The 16,103-nt window shown below is 45.8% G+C and overlaps 1 protein-coding gene across 1 annotated transcript in view; it reads right to left on the bottom strand.

Annotated features, from left to right (window-relative positions):
• Nucleotides 1–8,676: 8,676 nt before the first annotated feature.
• The window catches only part of dct (dopachrome tautomerase), a 54,432-nt gene continuing 47,005 nt past the window's right edge, over nt 8,677–16,103 (bottom strand). The window contains exons 7-9 of the mRNA XM_068032948.1: nt 10,721–10,922; nt 10,561–10,571; nt 8,677–8,919 (exon numbers count right to left, since the gene is read on the bottom strand). Of these exons, the coding sequence (XP_067889049.1) occupies nt 8,755–8,919; nt 10,561–10,571; nt 10,721–10,922 (378 nt within the window). The 3' untranslated portion in view covers nt 8,677–8,754. The remainder of the gene's footprint in view (nt 8,920–10,560; nt 10,572–10,720; nt 10,923–16,103) is intronic.

Here is a 16,103-nt window from a genome sequence, read left to right on the forward strand (position 1 = left end):
GGTTGGTGAGCTACAAACACAAAGTGCTGTGAAAGATACAAAGTGTTCAGAAAAGATAGGGAAGAAAAAAAAGGGAGGCGAGGTGGCACAATTGATTGGAGAAGACATTGTAGTATTGGAAGAGAAGATATCCACCAGGGGGCAAGGACAGAGCCATTTGGTTAGAGTTCAGAAGCAAGAAAGATATGATCACACTACTGGGAGTATTCTATAGGCCTCCAAATAGAGAGAGATACAGGAGCAAGTCTGCAGTGAATTCACAGAGATGTGCCAGAACTATGGAGTGGTGATACCAATATTAATTGGGATAAAGTTAGCGTAAAGGGAAAGGAGGGGAAGAAATTTCTGAAATGTGGTCAGGAGAACTTCCTCGACCAGTATTTTCTTGGCCCAACTAGGAAGGAGGCATTGCTGTGTATTTCTTTTTTATTCATTCACGGGATGTGGGCGTCGCTGGCCAGGTCAGCATTTATTGCCCATCCCTAATTGCCCTTGAGAAGGTGGTGGTGAGCTGCCTTCTTGAGCCGCTGCAGTCCATTTGGGGTAGGTATACCCACAGTGCTGTTAGGAAGGGAGTTCCAGGATTTTGACCCAGCGACAGTGAAGGAACGGCGATATAGTTCCAAGTCAGGATGGTGTGTGACTTGGAGGGGAACATGCAGATGGTGGTGTTCCCATGTACTTGCTGCCCTTGTCCTTCTAGTTGGTAGAGGTCGCAGGTTTGGAAGGTGCTGTCTAAGGAACCTTGGTGCATTGCTGCAGTGCATCTTGTAGATGGTACACACTGCTGCAACTGTGCGTCGGTGGTGGAGGGAGTGAATATTTGTAGATGGGGTGCCAATCAAGCGGGCTGCTTTATCCTGGATCGTGTCGAGCTTCTTGAGTGTTATTGGAGCTGCACCCATCCAGGCAAGTGGAGTGTATTCCATCACACTCCTGACTTGTGCCTTGTAGATTGTGGACAGACCTTGGAGAGTCTGGAGGTGAGTTACCCGCCTCAGGATTCCTAGCCTCTGACCTGCTTTTGTAGCCACGGTATTTATATGGCTACTGCAGTTCAGCTTTCGTTCAATGGTAGCCCCTAGGATGTTGATAGTGGGGGATTCAGCGATGGTAATGCCATTGAATGTCAAGGGGAGATGGTTAGATTCTCTCTTGTTGGAGATGGTCATTGCCTGGCACTTGTGTGGTGCGAATGTTACTTGCCACTTATCAGCCCAAGCCTGGATATTGTCCAGGTCTTTCTGCATTACTACACGGACTGCTTCAGTATTTGAGGAGTTGCGAATGGTGCGGAACATTGTGCAATCATCAGCGAACATCCCTACTTCTGACCTTATGATTGAAGGAAGGTCATTGATGAAGCAGCTGAAGATGGTTGGGCCTAGGACACTACCCTGAGGTACTCCTGCAGCGATGTCCTGGAGATCAGATGATTGACCTCCAACAACCACAACCATCTTCCTTTGCGCTAGGTATGACTCCAGCCAGCGGAGGGTTTTCCCCCTGATTCCCATTGACTCAGTTTTGCTAGGGCTCCTTGATGCCATACTCGGTCAAATGCTGCCTTGATGTCAAGGGCAGTCACTCTCACCTCACCTCTTAAGTTTAGCTCTTTTGTCCATGTTTGAACCAAGGCTGTCATGAGGTCAGGAGCTGAGTGGCCTTGGCGGAACCCAAACTGAGCATCACTGAGCAGGTTGGTGCTAAGCAAGTGTTGCTTGATGGCACTGTTGATGACACCTTTCATCACTTTACTGATGATTGAGAGGAGGAATGGGGCGGTAGTTGGCCGGGTTGGACTTGTCCTGCTTTTTGTGTACAGGACATACCTGGGCAATTTTCCACATTGCAGGGTAGATGCCAGTGTTGTAGCTGTACTGGAACAGCTTGGCTAGGGGCGCGGCAAGTTCTGGAGCACAGGTCTTCAGTACTATTGCCGGAATGTTGTCAGGCCCCATAGCTTTTGCAGTATCCAGTGCCTTCAGTCATTTCTTGATATCACGTGGAGTGCATCGAATTGGCTGAAGTTTGGCATCTGTGATGCTGGGGACTTCAGGAGGAGGCCGAGATGGATCATCAACTGGGCACTTCTGGCTGAAGATTGTTGCAAATGCTTCAGCCTTATCTTTTGCACTGATGTGCTGGGCTCCCCCATCATTGAGGATGGGGATATTTGTGGAGCCACCTCCTCCAGTTAGTTGTTTAATTGACCACTACCATTCACGGCTGGATGTGGCAGGACTGCAGAGCTTAGATCTGATCCGTTGGTTCAGGGATCGCTTAGCTCTGTCTATCGCATGCTGCTTATGCAGTTTGGCATGCAAGTAGTCCTGTGTTGTAGTTTCACCAGATTGACACCTCATTTTGAGGTATGCCTGGTGCTGCTCCTGGCATGCCCCCCTGCACTCTTCATTGAACCAGGGTTGGTCTCCTGGCTTGATGGTAATGGTAGAGTGGGGGATACGCCGGGCCATGAGTTTACAGATTGTGGTTGAGTACAATTGAGTATGGTGCTGGGGAATGAGGTGGGCCATGTGCACTGAGTGTCTGTGAGGGAACAATTGGATAAGAGTGATCATAATGTGATTGACTCTTACATGCCCTCCGAACTGGCCTAGCTAGCCACTCAGTTGTATCTAACCGCTACGAAGTCAATGAAAAGGACTGAAACTGGATGGACCAGCTGGCATCAACCTAGGCACCAGAAATAACAACGGCAAACCCAACCATGTTGACCCTGCAAAGTCCTCCTCACTAACATCTGGGGCTTGTGCCAAAGTTGGGAGAGTGTCTCACAGACGAGTCAAGCAACAGTCTGACATAGTCATACTCACGGAATCATACCTGACAGACAATATCCCAGACACTGCCAGCACTATCCCCGGGTATGTCCTGTCCCACCGGTAGGACAGACCCAGCAGAGGTGGAGGCACAGTGGTATACAGTCGGGAGGGAGATGCCCTGGGAGTGCTCAACATCGACTCTGAACCCCATGATGTCTCATGGCATCAGGTCAAACATGGGCAAGGAAACGTCCTGCTGATTACCACCTACTGCCCTCCCTCAGCTGATGAGTCAGTACTCCTCCATGTTGAACACCACTTGGAGGAAGCACTGAGGGTGGCAAGTCGGCAGAATGTACTCTGGGTGAGGGACTTCAATGTCCTTCACCAAGAGTGGCTCGGTAGCACCACTGACTGAGCTGGCCGAGTCCTAAAGGATATAACTGCTAGACTGGGTCTGCGGCAGGTGGTGAGGGAACCAACAAGAGGGAAAAACATGCTTAACCTCACCCTCACCAATCTCGCTGCCGCAGATACATCTGTCCATGATAGTATTGGTAGGAGTGACCACCGCACAGTCCTTGTGGAGACAAAGTCCCGCCTTCACATTAACGATACCGTTCATCGTGTTGTGTGGCACTACCACCGTGCTAAATGGGATAGATTTCAAACAGATCTAGCAATGCAAAACTGGGCATCCATGAGACGCTGTGGGCCATCAGCAGTAGCAGAATTGTGCTCATCCACAATCTGTAACCTCATGGCCTGGCATATCCCTCACTCTACCATTACTATAAAGCCAGGAGACCAACCCTGGTTCAATGAAGAGTGCAGGAGGGCATGCCAGGAGCAGCACCAGGCAGACCTCAAAATGAGGTGTCAGCCTGATGAAGCTACAACACAGGACTACTTGCATGCCAAACTGCGTAAGCAGCATGCGATAGACTGAGCTAAGCGATCCCATAACCAACAGATAAGATCTAAGCTCTGCAGTCCTGCCACATCCAGCCATGAATGGTGGTGGACAATTAAACAACTAACTGGAGGAGGTGGCTCCACAAATATCCCCATCCTCAATGATGGGGGAGCCCAGCACATCAGTGCAAAAGATAAGGCTGAAGCATTTGCAACAATCTTCAGCCAGAAGTGCCTAGTTGATGATCCATCTCGGCCTCCTCATGAAGTCCCCAGTATCACAGATGCCAGACTTCAGCCAATTCGATTCACTCCGCGTGATATCAAGAAACGACTGAAGGCACTGGATACTGCAAAGGCTACGAATATTCCAGCAATAGTACTGAAGATCTGTGCTCCAGAACTTGCGGCGCCCCTAGCCAAGCTGTTCCAGTACAGCTACAACACTGATATCTACCCGGCAATGTGGAAAATTGCCCAGGTATGTCCCGTACAGAAAAAGCAGGACAAGTCCAACCCGGCCAATTACCGTCCCACCAGTCTACTCTCTATCATCAGTAAAGTGATGGAAAGTGTCATCAACAGTGCCATCAAGCAGCACTTGCTTAGCAATAACCTGCTCAGTGAAGCTCAGTTTGGGTTCCACCAGGGCCACTCAGCTCCTGACCTCATTACAGCCTTGGTTCAAAAATTATCAAAAGAGCTGAACTTAAGAGGTGAGGTGAGAGTGACTGCCCTTGACATCGAGGCAGCATTTGACCGTATATGGCATCAAGCAGCCCTAGCAAAACTGGAGTCAATGGGAATCAGGGGGAAAACTCTCCGCTGATTGGAGTCATACCTAGCGCAAAGAAAGATGGTTGTGGTTGTTGGAGGTCAATCATCTGAGCTCCAGGACATCACTGCAGGAGTTCCTCAGGGCAGTGTCCTCGGCCCAAACATCTTCAGCTGCTTCATCAATGACCTTCCTTCAATCATAAGGTCAGAAGTGGGGATGTTCGCTGATGATTTCACTATGTTCAGCACCATTTGTGACTCCTCAGATACTGAAGCAGTCCGTGTATAAATGCAGCAAGACTTGGACAATATCCTAGCTCGGGCTGATAAATGGCAAGTAACATTCGCGCCACACAAGTGCCAGGCAATGACCATCTCCAACAAGAGAGAATCTAACTATCTCCCCTTGACATTCAATGGCATTATCATCGCTGAATCCCCCACCATCAACATCCTAAGGGCTAACATTGACCAGAAACTGAACTGGAGCAGCCATATAAATACTGTGGCTACAAGAGCAGGTCAGAGGCTAGGAATCCTGAGGCGAGTAACTCATCTGACTCCCCAAAGCCTGTCCACCATCTACAAGGCACGAGTCAGGAATATGATGGAATACTCTCCACTTGCCTGGATGGGTGCAGCTCCAACAACACTCAAGAAGCTCGACACCATCCAGGACAAAAAAGCCCACTTGATTGGCACCCCATCCACAAACATTCACTCCCTCCACCTCTGACGCACAGTGGCAGCAGTGTGTACCATCTACAAGATGCACTGCAGCAACGCACCAAGGCTCCTTAGACATCACCTTCCAAACCCGCAACCTCTACCAACTAGAAGGGCTCGGGCAGCAAATGCATGGGAACACCGCCACCTGCAATTTCCCCTCTGAGTCACACACTTTCCTGACTTGGAACTATATCGGAGTTCCTTCACTGTCGCTGGGTCAAAATCCTGGAACTCCCTTCCTAACAGCACTGTGGGTGTACCTACCTCCCCTGAACTGCAGCGGTTGAAGATGGCAGCTCACCACCACCTTCTCAAGGGCAATTAGGGATGGGTAATAAATGCTGGCCTGGCCAGCGACATCAACATCCCATGAATGAATAAAAAGTTTAGATTAGTAACGGAGAAGAGCAAGGAACAATCTAAAGTAGAACCTCGAATGGGATGAGAGGGGATCTCGCCAGGGTAAAATAGAACCAAATGTTGACAGGAAAAACCTGCAATGGAACAATGGATGATCTTTAAGGAGGAGATGTTTCAGGTGCAGGCTAAGTACATTCCAACAAGGATGGAAAGGTAGGGGTCCTTGGTTGATGAGAGAAATAGGAGAATATGATGCGACAAAAGAGGGTGTATATTGAATGTAAGTGAATTCTTCAAGTGAGAACCTGGCCAAATACAATAAGTTGAGAGGAAGGTGAAGAGGAAAATAAGACTGGCAAAGCAACAATATGAGAATAGAATAGAAGTTAACATAAAAGGAACCCAAAAATATTCTACCAGCATATAAGAGGGGAGGGTGATGTATGCTTATAGATGAAGGGCAAGACTAGAATACCTAATGTGAACTTTGTATTGGTGTTTACAAAGGAAGAGGATGCTGACAAAATTTTGGTCGAAGTGGAGATGGTAGTGGTAACGGATCATGTGAAAATTGATAGGAGGGATATACTGGAAAGGCTGGCTATGCCGAGAGTGGATAAGTCACCTGGTCCAGATGGCTTGTCTCGCAGATTGTGAAAGGAAGTGGCAGTAGAGATAATGGAGGGCATTTCCTAGATTGGAGGGACCAGAGGATTGGAGTGGCAAATATGACACCCTTTTTCATGAAAGGGTGTAAGGACATACCATTAACTATAGATCAGTCAATGATGGGTAAGGTTTTAGAAACAATAATCAGGAAAAAAAATCAACAGGCACTTGGAGAGGTTTGAGTTAAGTAAGGAGAGCCAGCACAGATTTGTAAAAGGCAGATCATGTTTGACTAATCTAACTGAATTTATTGATAAGTTGAAAGAGAAGGTTGATAAGGGAAATGCAATGGATGTTGTCTATAGTGGCTTTAGGAAAGCATTTCACGAAGTACCACATAAAAGGCTAGTTACCAAAATTGAGGCTCATGAAATAGAAGGGTCAGTAACAGCTGGGATAAAAAAAATTGACTTAAGGATAGAAAACGGCACGTCGTGTAAATGATTGTTTTTCAGACAGCAGGATGGTAAGTCAGTGGTGTTTGCCATAGGTCACTACGAGGACCACTTGACTTGGATATTGAAATATAGAGAAAAATTTCAAAATTTGATAATGATACCAAACTGAGAGGTGTGGCAAACAGTGTAGCAACCAATCTACTGCAATAGGACATGAATAGGCCAGCAGACAAGTGGCAGATGGAATTTAATACAGAGAAGCGTGAGGTGATGCATTTTGGCAGAAGGGATAGGGAGAGGCAATGCATACTTAATGGTACAGTTCTAAAATGCAGGATCAGAGGGACATAGGGGTTGATATGCATAGATCTTTGAAAATGGCAAGACATCTTGAGAGAGTCGTCAGCAAAGCATATGGGAACTTGGGCTTCATAAATAGAGGTACTGAATACAAAAGCAGGGAAGTAATGCTGAACCTTTATAAAGTTCAAGTTAGGGCACAACTAGAGTGTTGTATCCAGTTGTGATCCCCACACTTTAGGAAGGCTGTGAGGATCCTTGAGAGATTGCAGAAGAGATTTACCAGAATGCTTCCATGGATGATTTAGCTACGCATTTAGGTTGGAGAAGCTGCAGTTGGAGCAAAGGAGATTGAGGGGAGCTTTGAGAGAAGGGTACAAGATTATTTTTATTTTTACTTTTTATTTTATTTAGAGATACAGCACTCAAACAGGCCCTTCGGCCCACCGAGTCTGTGCCGACCATCAACCACCCATTTATACTAATCCTGCACTAATTCCATATTCCTACCACATCCCCACCTGTCCCTATATTTCCCTACCACCTACCTATACTAGGGGCAATTTATAATGGCCAATTGACCTATCAACCTGCAAGTCTTTTGACCTGTGGGAGGAAACTGGAGCACCCGGAGGAAACCCACGCAGACACAGGGAGAACTTGCAAACTCCACACAGGCAGTACCCAGAATTGAACCCGGGTCGCTGGAGCTGTGAGGCTGCAGTGCTAACCACTGTGCCACTGTGACAGATTTAGATAAAGTAGACAAAGAAAAACCATTCCCATCAGCTGATCATACAAGGACAAGGGAACATCGATTTAAGATTTTTGGCAAGAGATTCGGGGGAATGTGGGAAGGAACTTTTTTTATGGAGCAAGTCGTAATGACCTGGAACTTGCTGCCTACGAGGGTGGTGGAAGTGGAGACAATAAATTATTTCAAAGGAAATTGGATGGGCACTTGAGGGAATTAAACTTTCAGGCTACAGGGATAGAGCAGGAGAATGGGACTGACTGGATTGCCCCACAGAGAGCTGGCATGGATTTGATGGGTCGAACAGCCTCCTTCTGTGCTGTAACAACTCTAACTCCAACTGCAGACTCTAAATTAAAGGGACAAGACATTAGAAATGATAGAATTTCATTTTAATACTTGTCTGTTAAGTTACATTGTGGATCATATAACAGATAAAGTTCAAAGAAGCAATTTTTATTATTCCACAACAGCACCATGAGACAAAGTATCTTGTACATAAATCCTGTAGTTGTGGGGTTATATCTCCTATCTATATTTATTTTTAAAGCACATGTTATAAATTGGAAATGAGAGAACAGTATGGAGTTAAGACTTTCTGCATATTGGAGCTTCATTTTGTTTTTGAAAGTACTTTGAAAATGAAAGATCCAAGCAGCTTAGAAGGGCTTTAACAAAGCTGCCCAGCAAAAGTCATACATGGCAACCCCACCTGTGATATCCGAACAACCTCTAAAAATGTATTGTCATTGACAGATAACATAAACAGAATTTATATGGAAAACATGAGATAGTGACAATTTTCCTGCACAATTTATGAAATTATTCTTTTTTCATCATTTATAAGCCAATTACAAGCAGAAGATTGCGCTAGGAATCAAATACAATACTAATAAGATCAGGTTATACACGTACAGTTGGTAAGCTATGAGAAATGCATACTTGTATTGCTGGCACAAGGCTAAATGTTCTCCGCCATGCTTAGATGCAATGCTTTTCTATTTTTATAGCAATGGGAGATTAACGGTAATAATAGTTTCATTATAGCCCTGAACAACCGCATGAATTAAACTTCTTCAGTATACATTTTGTTGGAAAGTTCTGAACTTAGCAAGGGTTCAAAGCCTCGATTCCTTCGTTGATGTAGAATTAGCATCATTAGTACCGCCAACAAGACAAGGCCCGCAAAGATTCCACTGAAGGTCGCACCAAGTATGATACCCAAGGAAATCTGAGTTTCTGTGGATTCCATGAAACAAGTTAGTGTTCACGATCATAAAAATGAAGTCTTTAAAATTGCTGGATTATTCATCATTCAATGTAGTCATTCATTGGAGAATGTGACCTAGAAATTGCATAGCACCTGTTTTTCAGGCGTTAGCTTTCAAAATGTCCAAACTGATGGGCGGGAACTGATGGCTGGCCACCATATTTGGTAAGACCTGAAGAGGGAATTAGGCCCCCGGCATAGGCAAATAAGGGATCCAACATCTGCTTCAGGTCTTGACTGCAATATTGCTTTACCCTGACTGCACTAAGGAAACCAACCGTAAAGACTGCCTACAAAAAGGTAAGTTATTTACTTGTAAAGCACCATCCTGCCCTTGGATCTTGTGCCCCACCCCTACCCCCCAAGATTTCCAATTTCTAGGCCCCGACCTGATCTCCAATCTTCTCTCCACTCCCATCACCCTTGCCCCAACTTCCAGGCTCTGTCTCCCAACCACCAATCTCCTTCCTTGTGGTATCTACTCCAATCTTCAGGCTCTCTAGCCTCTAATCGTCTCACCGCACCCCACCCCCCCCCCGCCCCCAACCCACCCACCCCCCCAGCCGGGCTCTGACCGCCTATTACTTCCTCAAAGCTCATGACTAGCGCCTCCCCGCCCCCACCAACCCTCTTTGGAATTGGTGCCAAAGAAAAATCTGTTTTTTTAAATGGTGTAGCAAATCGTTTTCTTTGCCCGAGTTGGATATTTCTGTACTGCTAGGATCAGCATGTATTTCACTCAAGGTTTTTCATGGTGAGGGAGCGGGAGGGGGAGGGGGGGAGCGTAGTCACAGCTGATCAACACTGAGCACAACACCAACATCACTATTACTTTAACAAAAGCAAAACACTGCAGATGCTGGAAATCTGAAATAAAAACAAGAAGTGCTGGAAATACTCAGCAGGTCTGGCAGCATCTGTGGAGAGAGACGCTTTGTCTTTCAGCACACCATTAACACATTTCTAACCTTTGCCAGTTCTGATGAAAGGTCACTGACCTGAAACGTTAAACTCTGTTTCTCTCTCCACAGATGCTGCCAGACCCGCTGAGTATTTCCAGCATTTCTTGTTTTTATATCACTATTACTTTTGTGGGTTACTGTAGTTCTGAACAACGGGAAACCCCAGGGTTCCATTAGCTGATACAGGTACTTTCAATGATAGGTATCTTAAGCGATCAGTAAAGATTGCTTTCATTCAATACTGGTGAATTAACCTTTCTGGGATAATTAAATCATATTGCCTGCACACAATTTGAAAGGCAAATAGACATGCAGCATTGTGTGTATTTTAAAGTTTGACCAAGTTAAGCTTCAAAAACTTAAGCTCGGGAGGGTAAACCCATATTAGAGATAGAACAATTTGTACCTTTATTAGGTTCATAACCTGTAGAAATATATGTTCCCGTTGTGGGAACAGTGTACTATTTATTCATTTACCATTTAGGTAAATAAACCAATTAAAGGTCAGACCGTCGCATCTCAATTTGATTGGCTGCTGTGTGGGAAACTGAGTAAAAAATTCAAATGTGGTCCTGCCATTAAATTTAACAGAAGATCTGCGATTTGCATATTTCCAGGCTTCCCGGCCACTGAAAGTCACTCCTGCTTTCTCTCTGTCTCCCCCTTAATATCGGGAACAAATAATTTGTCCTCTATTTGAATTATCCTCTCTGCTGGCCAATAATGACTTTGTATGGAAAAGGTCAGTGCAGAGCATATTTCTCTTGGCTGGAAGAAGAATAATGACTTTTTAAACCTACCTGGTAAATCAACTGCATATGAATAGCCAAGATCAGTTGAAGATACAAATAGCTCCTCATTGGCCACAGGTGGGAAAAATGGTACCATGTTAGATTGCTTGTTGTGCCCAATCGGTGCCATCTCCTCAGGCCATGAGCTCATTGAAGGGCTGTTTCGTTTCATCCACTCATCAAAGATAGCATCAACAAAGGCATGTAGCACCTATTATAATGAGAAGATCGATAAGAGTTAATAATTCTTCCAATTGTCATCCTACAAACTTGAAAATCAAGGCAAATAGGTCAAAAGATCAGGGACAAATGGCAAAAGCCATAGACACTTTATTTTACCATATAAATTAGTATGCCGTTTGGAATAGTGCTAGGTAGGTACATCATACATTTAGTTTGCAGCTGTGCTGTACAACCAGTCTGAAACCAATGGCTCTAGAGTGTAAACAGCAGTTGATAAGATTGAAGTTATACTGCAGGCTGCACAGCTATGACTTTCACTACACTTTTGAACATTATCAAAATGCAATTTAGTGTTGGATCATCTGACCCACTGTGTTGACCTACATTGAGTTTCTTATGAGCCAGAGAAGTGACACTGCCCAGTTCGCTCTGCTCCTTCTGACACGACTGACCTTGTAACAGGCAGGCAGAGGCTCCACCCCTTACAAGGCTGGCTGGGATTTTCCAACTAAGCAGTTCTGCCGGACTCCCACTTCAGTTGTAGCAGGAGTCCAACTGAACTGTTGAGAAAATCCAGTCCTGAATTGTTCTGCACTAAAACCATCAAGATCAAGCTGTTTGATTCTAAACTGCTGCATACTAGTTCAACTGTGACCAATAATAGAAAAAGAGCTGATGTTATGATAAGCTTGATTCAAAGTCATAGTTTTAGGCTGTGACCCCTGCCGGCTGTTAGTACAGTGGATAGAAAGGCTGAGAATTAGAATTCTACTGTTCATCTAATCCTTTTTGGAGAGGTGTATGTATTTTGGGTGGATGGAATATTAGATCTAATTTTGAAGATTTACCCTGGAACTGGTTATAAAAATATTCAGGTCCCACTTGTCCTCAACAATTAGCTGTTACTCATCTTAAGTCCTTTATTCATCATGCGCTAAAATTGAATGTTCTTGAAAGAAAATGAGGGAACAAGACTAAAAGCACATTTTCTAAGTCACAATGCATTAATAACTACTACCAATGACAGAAGGAATAAAACTGATCAGGTTAGAATGGGGCATGGATTTTCCAAGTTCAAGCAATCATTTTGGACAGAGAATCATGGGCATCAAGGATTTTCTGATATACACTACCAGTGTGTGAAGTTCCCTAAATAATCTCAGAAAATTACTCCTACCTCAGAGACAGGACACTTGTATACAATGACCAAGGACTACTCTAATATATATTTGTATTTTTCTAACACCTGAAAACAGAAGAAACTGCAACATTAACAATGCTAAGTGCAACAGAATATTAACTGACTACTTGTATATAAATGTTCTTTATACCAGGGGTCACAATCCCAGTCTTATACTTATGGCAAAATTAAACTTCAACTTCAAGACACAAACAGGTATAAACACAACTAACAAAACAATAAGATAGATTTTGTCCAAGTGCTATTCAGGCAGCTAGCCACCCATTTTGTGGCCGGGCATTTTTACCATGCTGCTGGTGGGCTGCGGGCAGAAAACATAGAGTCATGGACAGCAAAGAGGAGGCCATTCGGCCCATCGAGTCCATGCCAGCTCTCCGCGGAGCAATCCAATTAGTTCCACTGCCCCCACTTGATCCCCAAAGCCCTGCAAGTTTATTTCCTTCAAGTGCTCATCCAATTTCCTTTTGAAATCATTGACTGTCTCTGCCGCCACCATCCTCGTAGGCAGTGAGTTCCAGGTCATTATCACTCGCTATGTAAAAAAGTTCTTCCTCACATTCCCTCTGTATCTCTTGCCCAAAACCTTCAACCTGTGACTTCTAGTCCTTGTACCATCAGTTAGTGGGAATGGTTTTTCCTTGTCTAACTTATCTAAACCTGTCATAATCTTGAACACCTCAATCAAATCTCCCCTCAGTCTCCTTCCATCCAAGGAGAACAACTGCAGCTTTTCCAAACTAACATTGTAACGAAAATCCCTCATCCCTGGAACTATTCTGGTAAATCTCCTCAGCATCCTCTCAAGGACTCTCATATCCTTCCTAATTTGGTATCACCGCAAATTTTGAAGTTCTAATCCATAGTCTAAGATTCTAGTCATTTATACACAGCAAAATCCAGGGAGAAGAATCGGAGGGCGGAGTTCCGGACCGGTAAGTATAAAAAACTTACCTCGGGGATTTGCGGCCGACATCCAGGGAGAAGACTCGGTGGGTGGATTTCCGGACCGGTAAGTATAAAAAACTTACCTCGGGGATTCGCGGCCGACATCCAGGGAGAAGACTCGGAGGGCGGAGTTCCGGACCGGTAAGGATAAAAAATTTACCTCGGGGATTTGCGGCCTACATCCAGGGAGAAGACACAGAGGGCGGAGTTACGGACCGGTAAGTATAAAAAACTTACCTCGGGGATTCGCGGCCCACGTCCAGGGAGAAGACTCGGAGGGCGGAGTTCCGGACCGGTAAGGATAAAAAATTTACCTCTGGGATTTGCGGCCTACATCCAGGGAGAAGACACAGAGGGCGGAGTTACGGACCGGTAAGTATAAAAAACTTACCTCGGGGATTCGCGGCCCACGTCCAGGGAGAAGACTCGGAGGGCGGAATTCCGGACCGGTAAGTATAAAAAACTTACCTTGGGTGAAAAAAAAAGTGACGTCACAGGAAAGCTGTGACCTGATTGGCTGGGAGGGAATTTGTACTGAATTTGAAAATAATACATTGATGAAAATTGATTAAAACCCTAATTAACTAATTAATAAGTAGAGTAACTAAACCAGAGGGAGGAGATTACTGTATTTAGTTAGCATTTAATATTTATAGTAGGAATCTAGCACTAGGGACTGTACAGTTAATTATAACAGTTTAGTAAGGATTTAATAAGTATTTATTTATTTTTATTCATTAAATAGTGCTAGAAATGTCAGTTAGAGGGGTGAAGTGCTTCACCTGTGAGATGTGGGAGGTCCGTGACGCTTCCAGCGTGCAGGTGGCAGAAAGCGTCATAGACAGGAGTTTTAGAGAAGTGGTTACACCCAAGGTGCAGGCAGATAGATGGGTGACCGCTAGAAGGGGCAGGCAGTCAGTGCAGGAATCCCCTGTGGCTCTCCCCCTCTCTAACAAGTATACCGTTTTGGATACTGTTGGGGGTGATGGCCTATCAGGGGAAAACAGCAGCAGCCAGAGCAGTGGCACCACGGCTGGCACTGTTCAGCAAGGAGGGACAAAGCGCAGAAGAGCAGTAGTTATAGGGGACTCTATAGTCAGGGGCACAGATAGGCACTTCTGTGGACGTAAAAGAGACTCCAGGATGGTATGTTGCCTCCCTGGTGCCAGGGTCAAGGATATCTCTGAACGGACAGGGGGCATTCTGAAGGGGGAGGGTGAACAGCCAGAGGTTGTGGTACACATCGGTACCAACGACATAGGCAGGAAGAGTGACGAGGTCCTGCAGGGGGAGTTTAGGGAGTTAGGTAGAAAGTTAAAAGACAGGACCTCCAGGGTTGTAATCTCGGTATTACTCCCTGTGCCACATGCCAGTGAGGCTAGAAATAGGAAGATAGTGCAGCTAAACACGTGGCTGAACAGCTGGTGTAGGAGGGAGGGTTTCAAATATCTGGACCATTGGGATCTCTTCAGGGACAGATGGGACCTGTACAAGAAGGACGGGTTGCATCTAAACTGGAGGGGCACTAATATCCTGGCTGCGAGGTTTGCTAGCGTCACTCGGGAGGGTTTAAACTAGTGTGGCAGGGGGGTGGGAACCAGAGCAGTAGGACAGCAAGTGAAATAAATGAGGGGGAACTAGTAAATCAGGCCAGTAAGACTAAGAGGAAGAGCAGGCAGGGAGATGTTGCGGAGCACAGCGGGACTGGTGGTCTGAAGTGCATTTGTTTCAATGCGAGTATAACAGGTAAGGCAGATGAACTTAGAGCTTGGATTAGTACTTGGAACTATGATGTTGTTGCTATTACGGAGACTTGGTTGAGGGAAGGACAGGATTGGCAGCTAAATGTTCCAGGATTTAGAAGCTTCAGGCGGGATAGAGGAGGATGTAAAAGGCGGGGGTGGGGGGAGTTGCATTACTGGTTGAGGAGAATATCACAGCTGTACTGCAGGAGGACACCTCGGAGGGTTCATGCAGCGAGGCAATATGGGTGGAGCTCAGGAATAGGAAAGGTGCAGTCACGATGTTGGGGGTTTACTACAGGCCTCCCAACAGCCAGCAGGAGGTAGAGGAGCAGATATGTAGACAGATTTTGGAAAGACGTAAAGGTAACAGGGTTGTAGTGGTGGGTGATTTTAACTTCCCCTATATTGACTGGGACTCACTTAGTGCTAGGGGCTTGGATGGGGCAGAATCTGTGAGGAGCATCCAGGAGGGCTTCTTGAAACAGTATGTCGGTAGTCCAACTCGGGATGGGGCCTTTCTGGACCTGGTATTAGGGAATGAGCCCGGCCAGGTGGTCGAAGTTTCAGTAGGGGGAGCATTTCGGAAACAGTGACCATAATTCCATAAGTTTTAAGGTACTTGTGGATAAGGATAAGAGTAGTCCTCGGGTGAAGGTGTTAAATTGGGGGAAGGCAAATTTCTTTCTTTTGGGCCTCCTTATCTCGAGAGACAATGGATACGCGCCTAGAGGTGGTCAGTGGTTTGTGAAGCAGCGCCTGGAGTGGCTATCAAGGCCAATTCTAGAGTGACAGGCTTTTCCACAGGTGCTGCAGAGAAATTTGTTTGTCGGGGCTGTTGCACAGTTGGCTCTCCCCTTGCGCCTCTGTCTTTTTTCCTGCGAACTACTAAGTCTCTTCGACTCGCCACATTTTAGCCCCGTCTTTATGGCTGCCCGCTAGCTCTGGCGAACGCTGGCAACTGACTCCCACGACTTGTGATCAATGTCACAGGATTTCATGTCGCGTTTGCAGACGTCTTTATAGCGGAGACATGGACGGCCGGTGGGTCTGATACCAGTGGCGAGCTCGCTGTACAATGTGTCTTTGGGGATCCTGCCATCTTCCATGCGGCTCACATGGCCAAGCCATCTCAAGCACCGCTGACTCAGTAGTGTGTACAAGCTGGGGATGTTGGCCGCCTCGAGGACTTCTGTGTTGGAGATACGGTCCTGCCACCTGATGCCAAGTATTCTCCGAAGGCAGCGAAGATGGAATGAATTGAGACGTCGGTCTTGGCTGACATACGTTGTCCAGGCCTCGCTGCCATAGAGCAAGGTAC

Source organism: Heterodontus francisci, chromosome 6, assembly GCF_036365525.1.
Source record: "Heterodontus francisci isolate sHetFra1 chromosome 6, sHetFra1.hap1, whole genome shotgun sequence".
Taxonomy (NCBI): Eukaryota; Metazoa; Chordata; class Chondrichthyes; order Heterodontiformes; family Heterodontidae; genus Heterodontus; species Heterodontus francisci.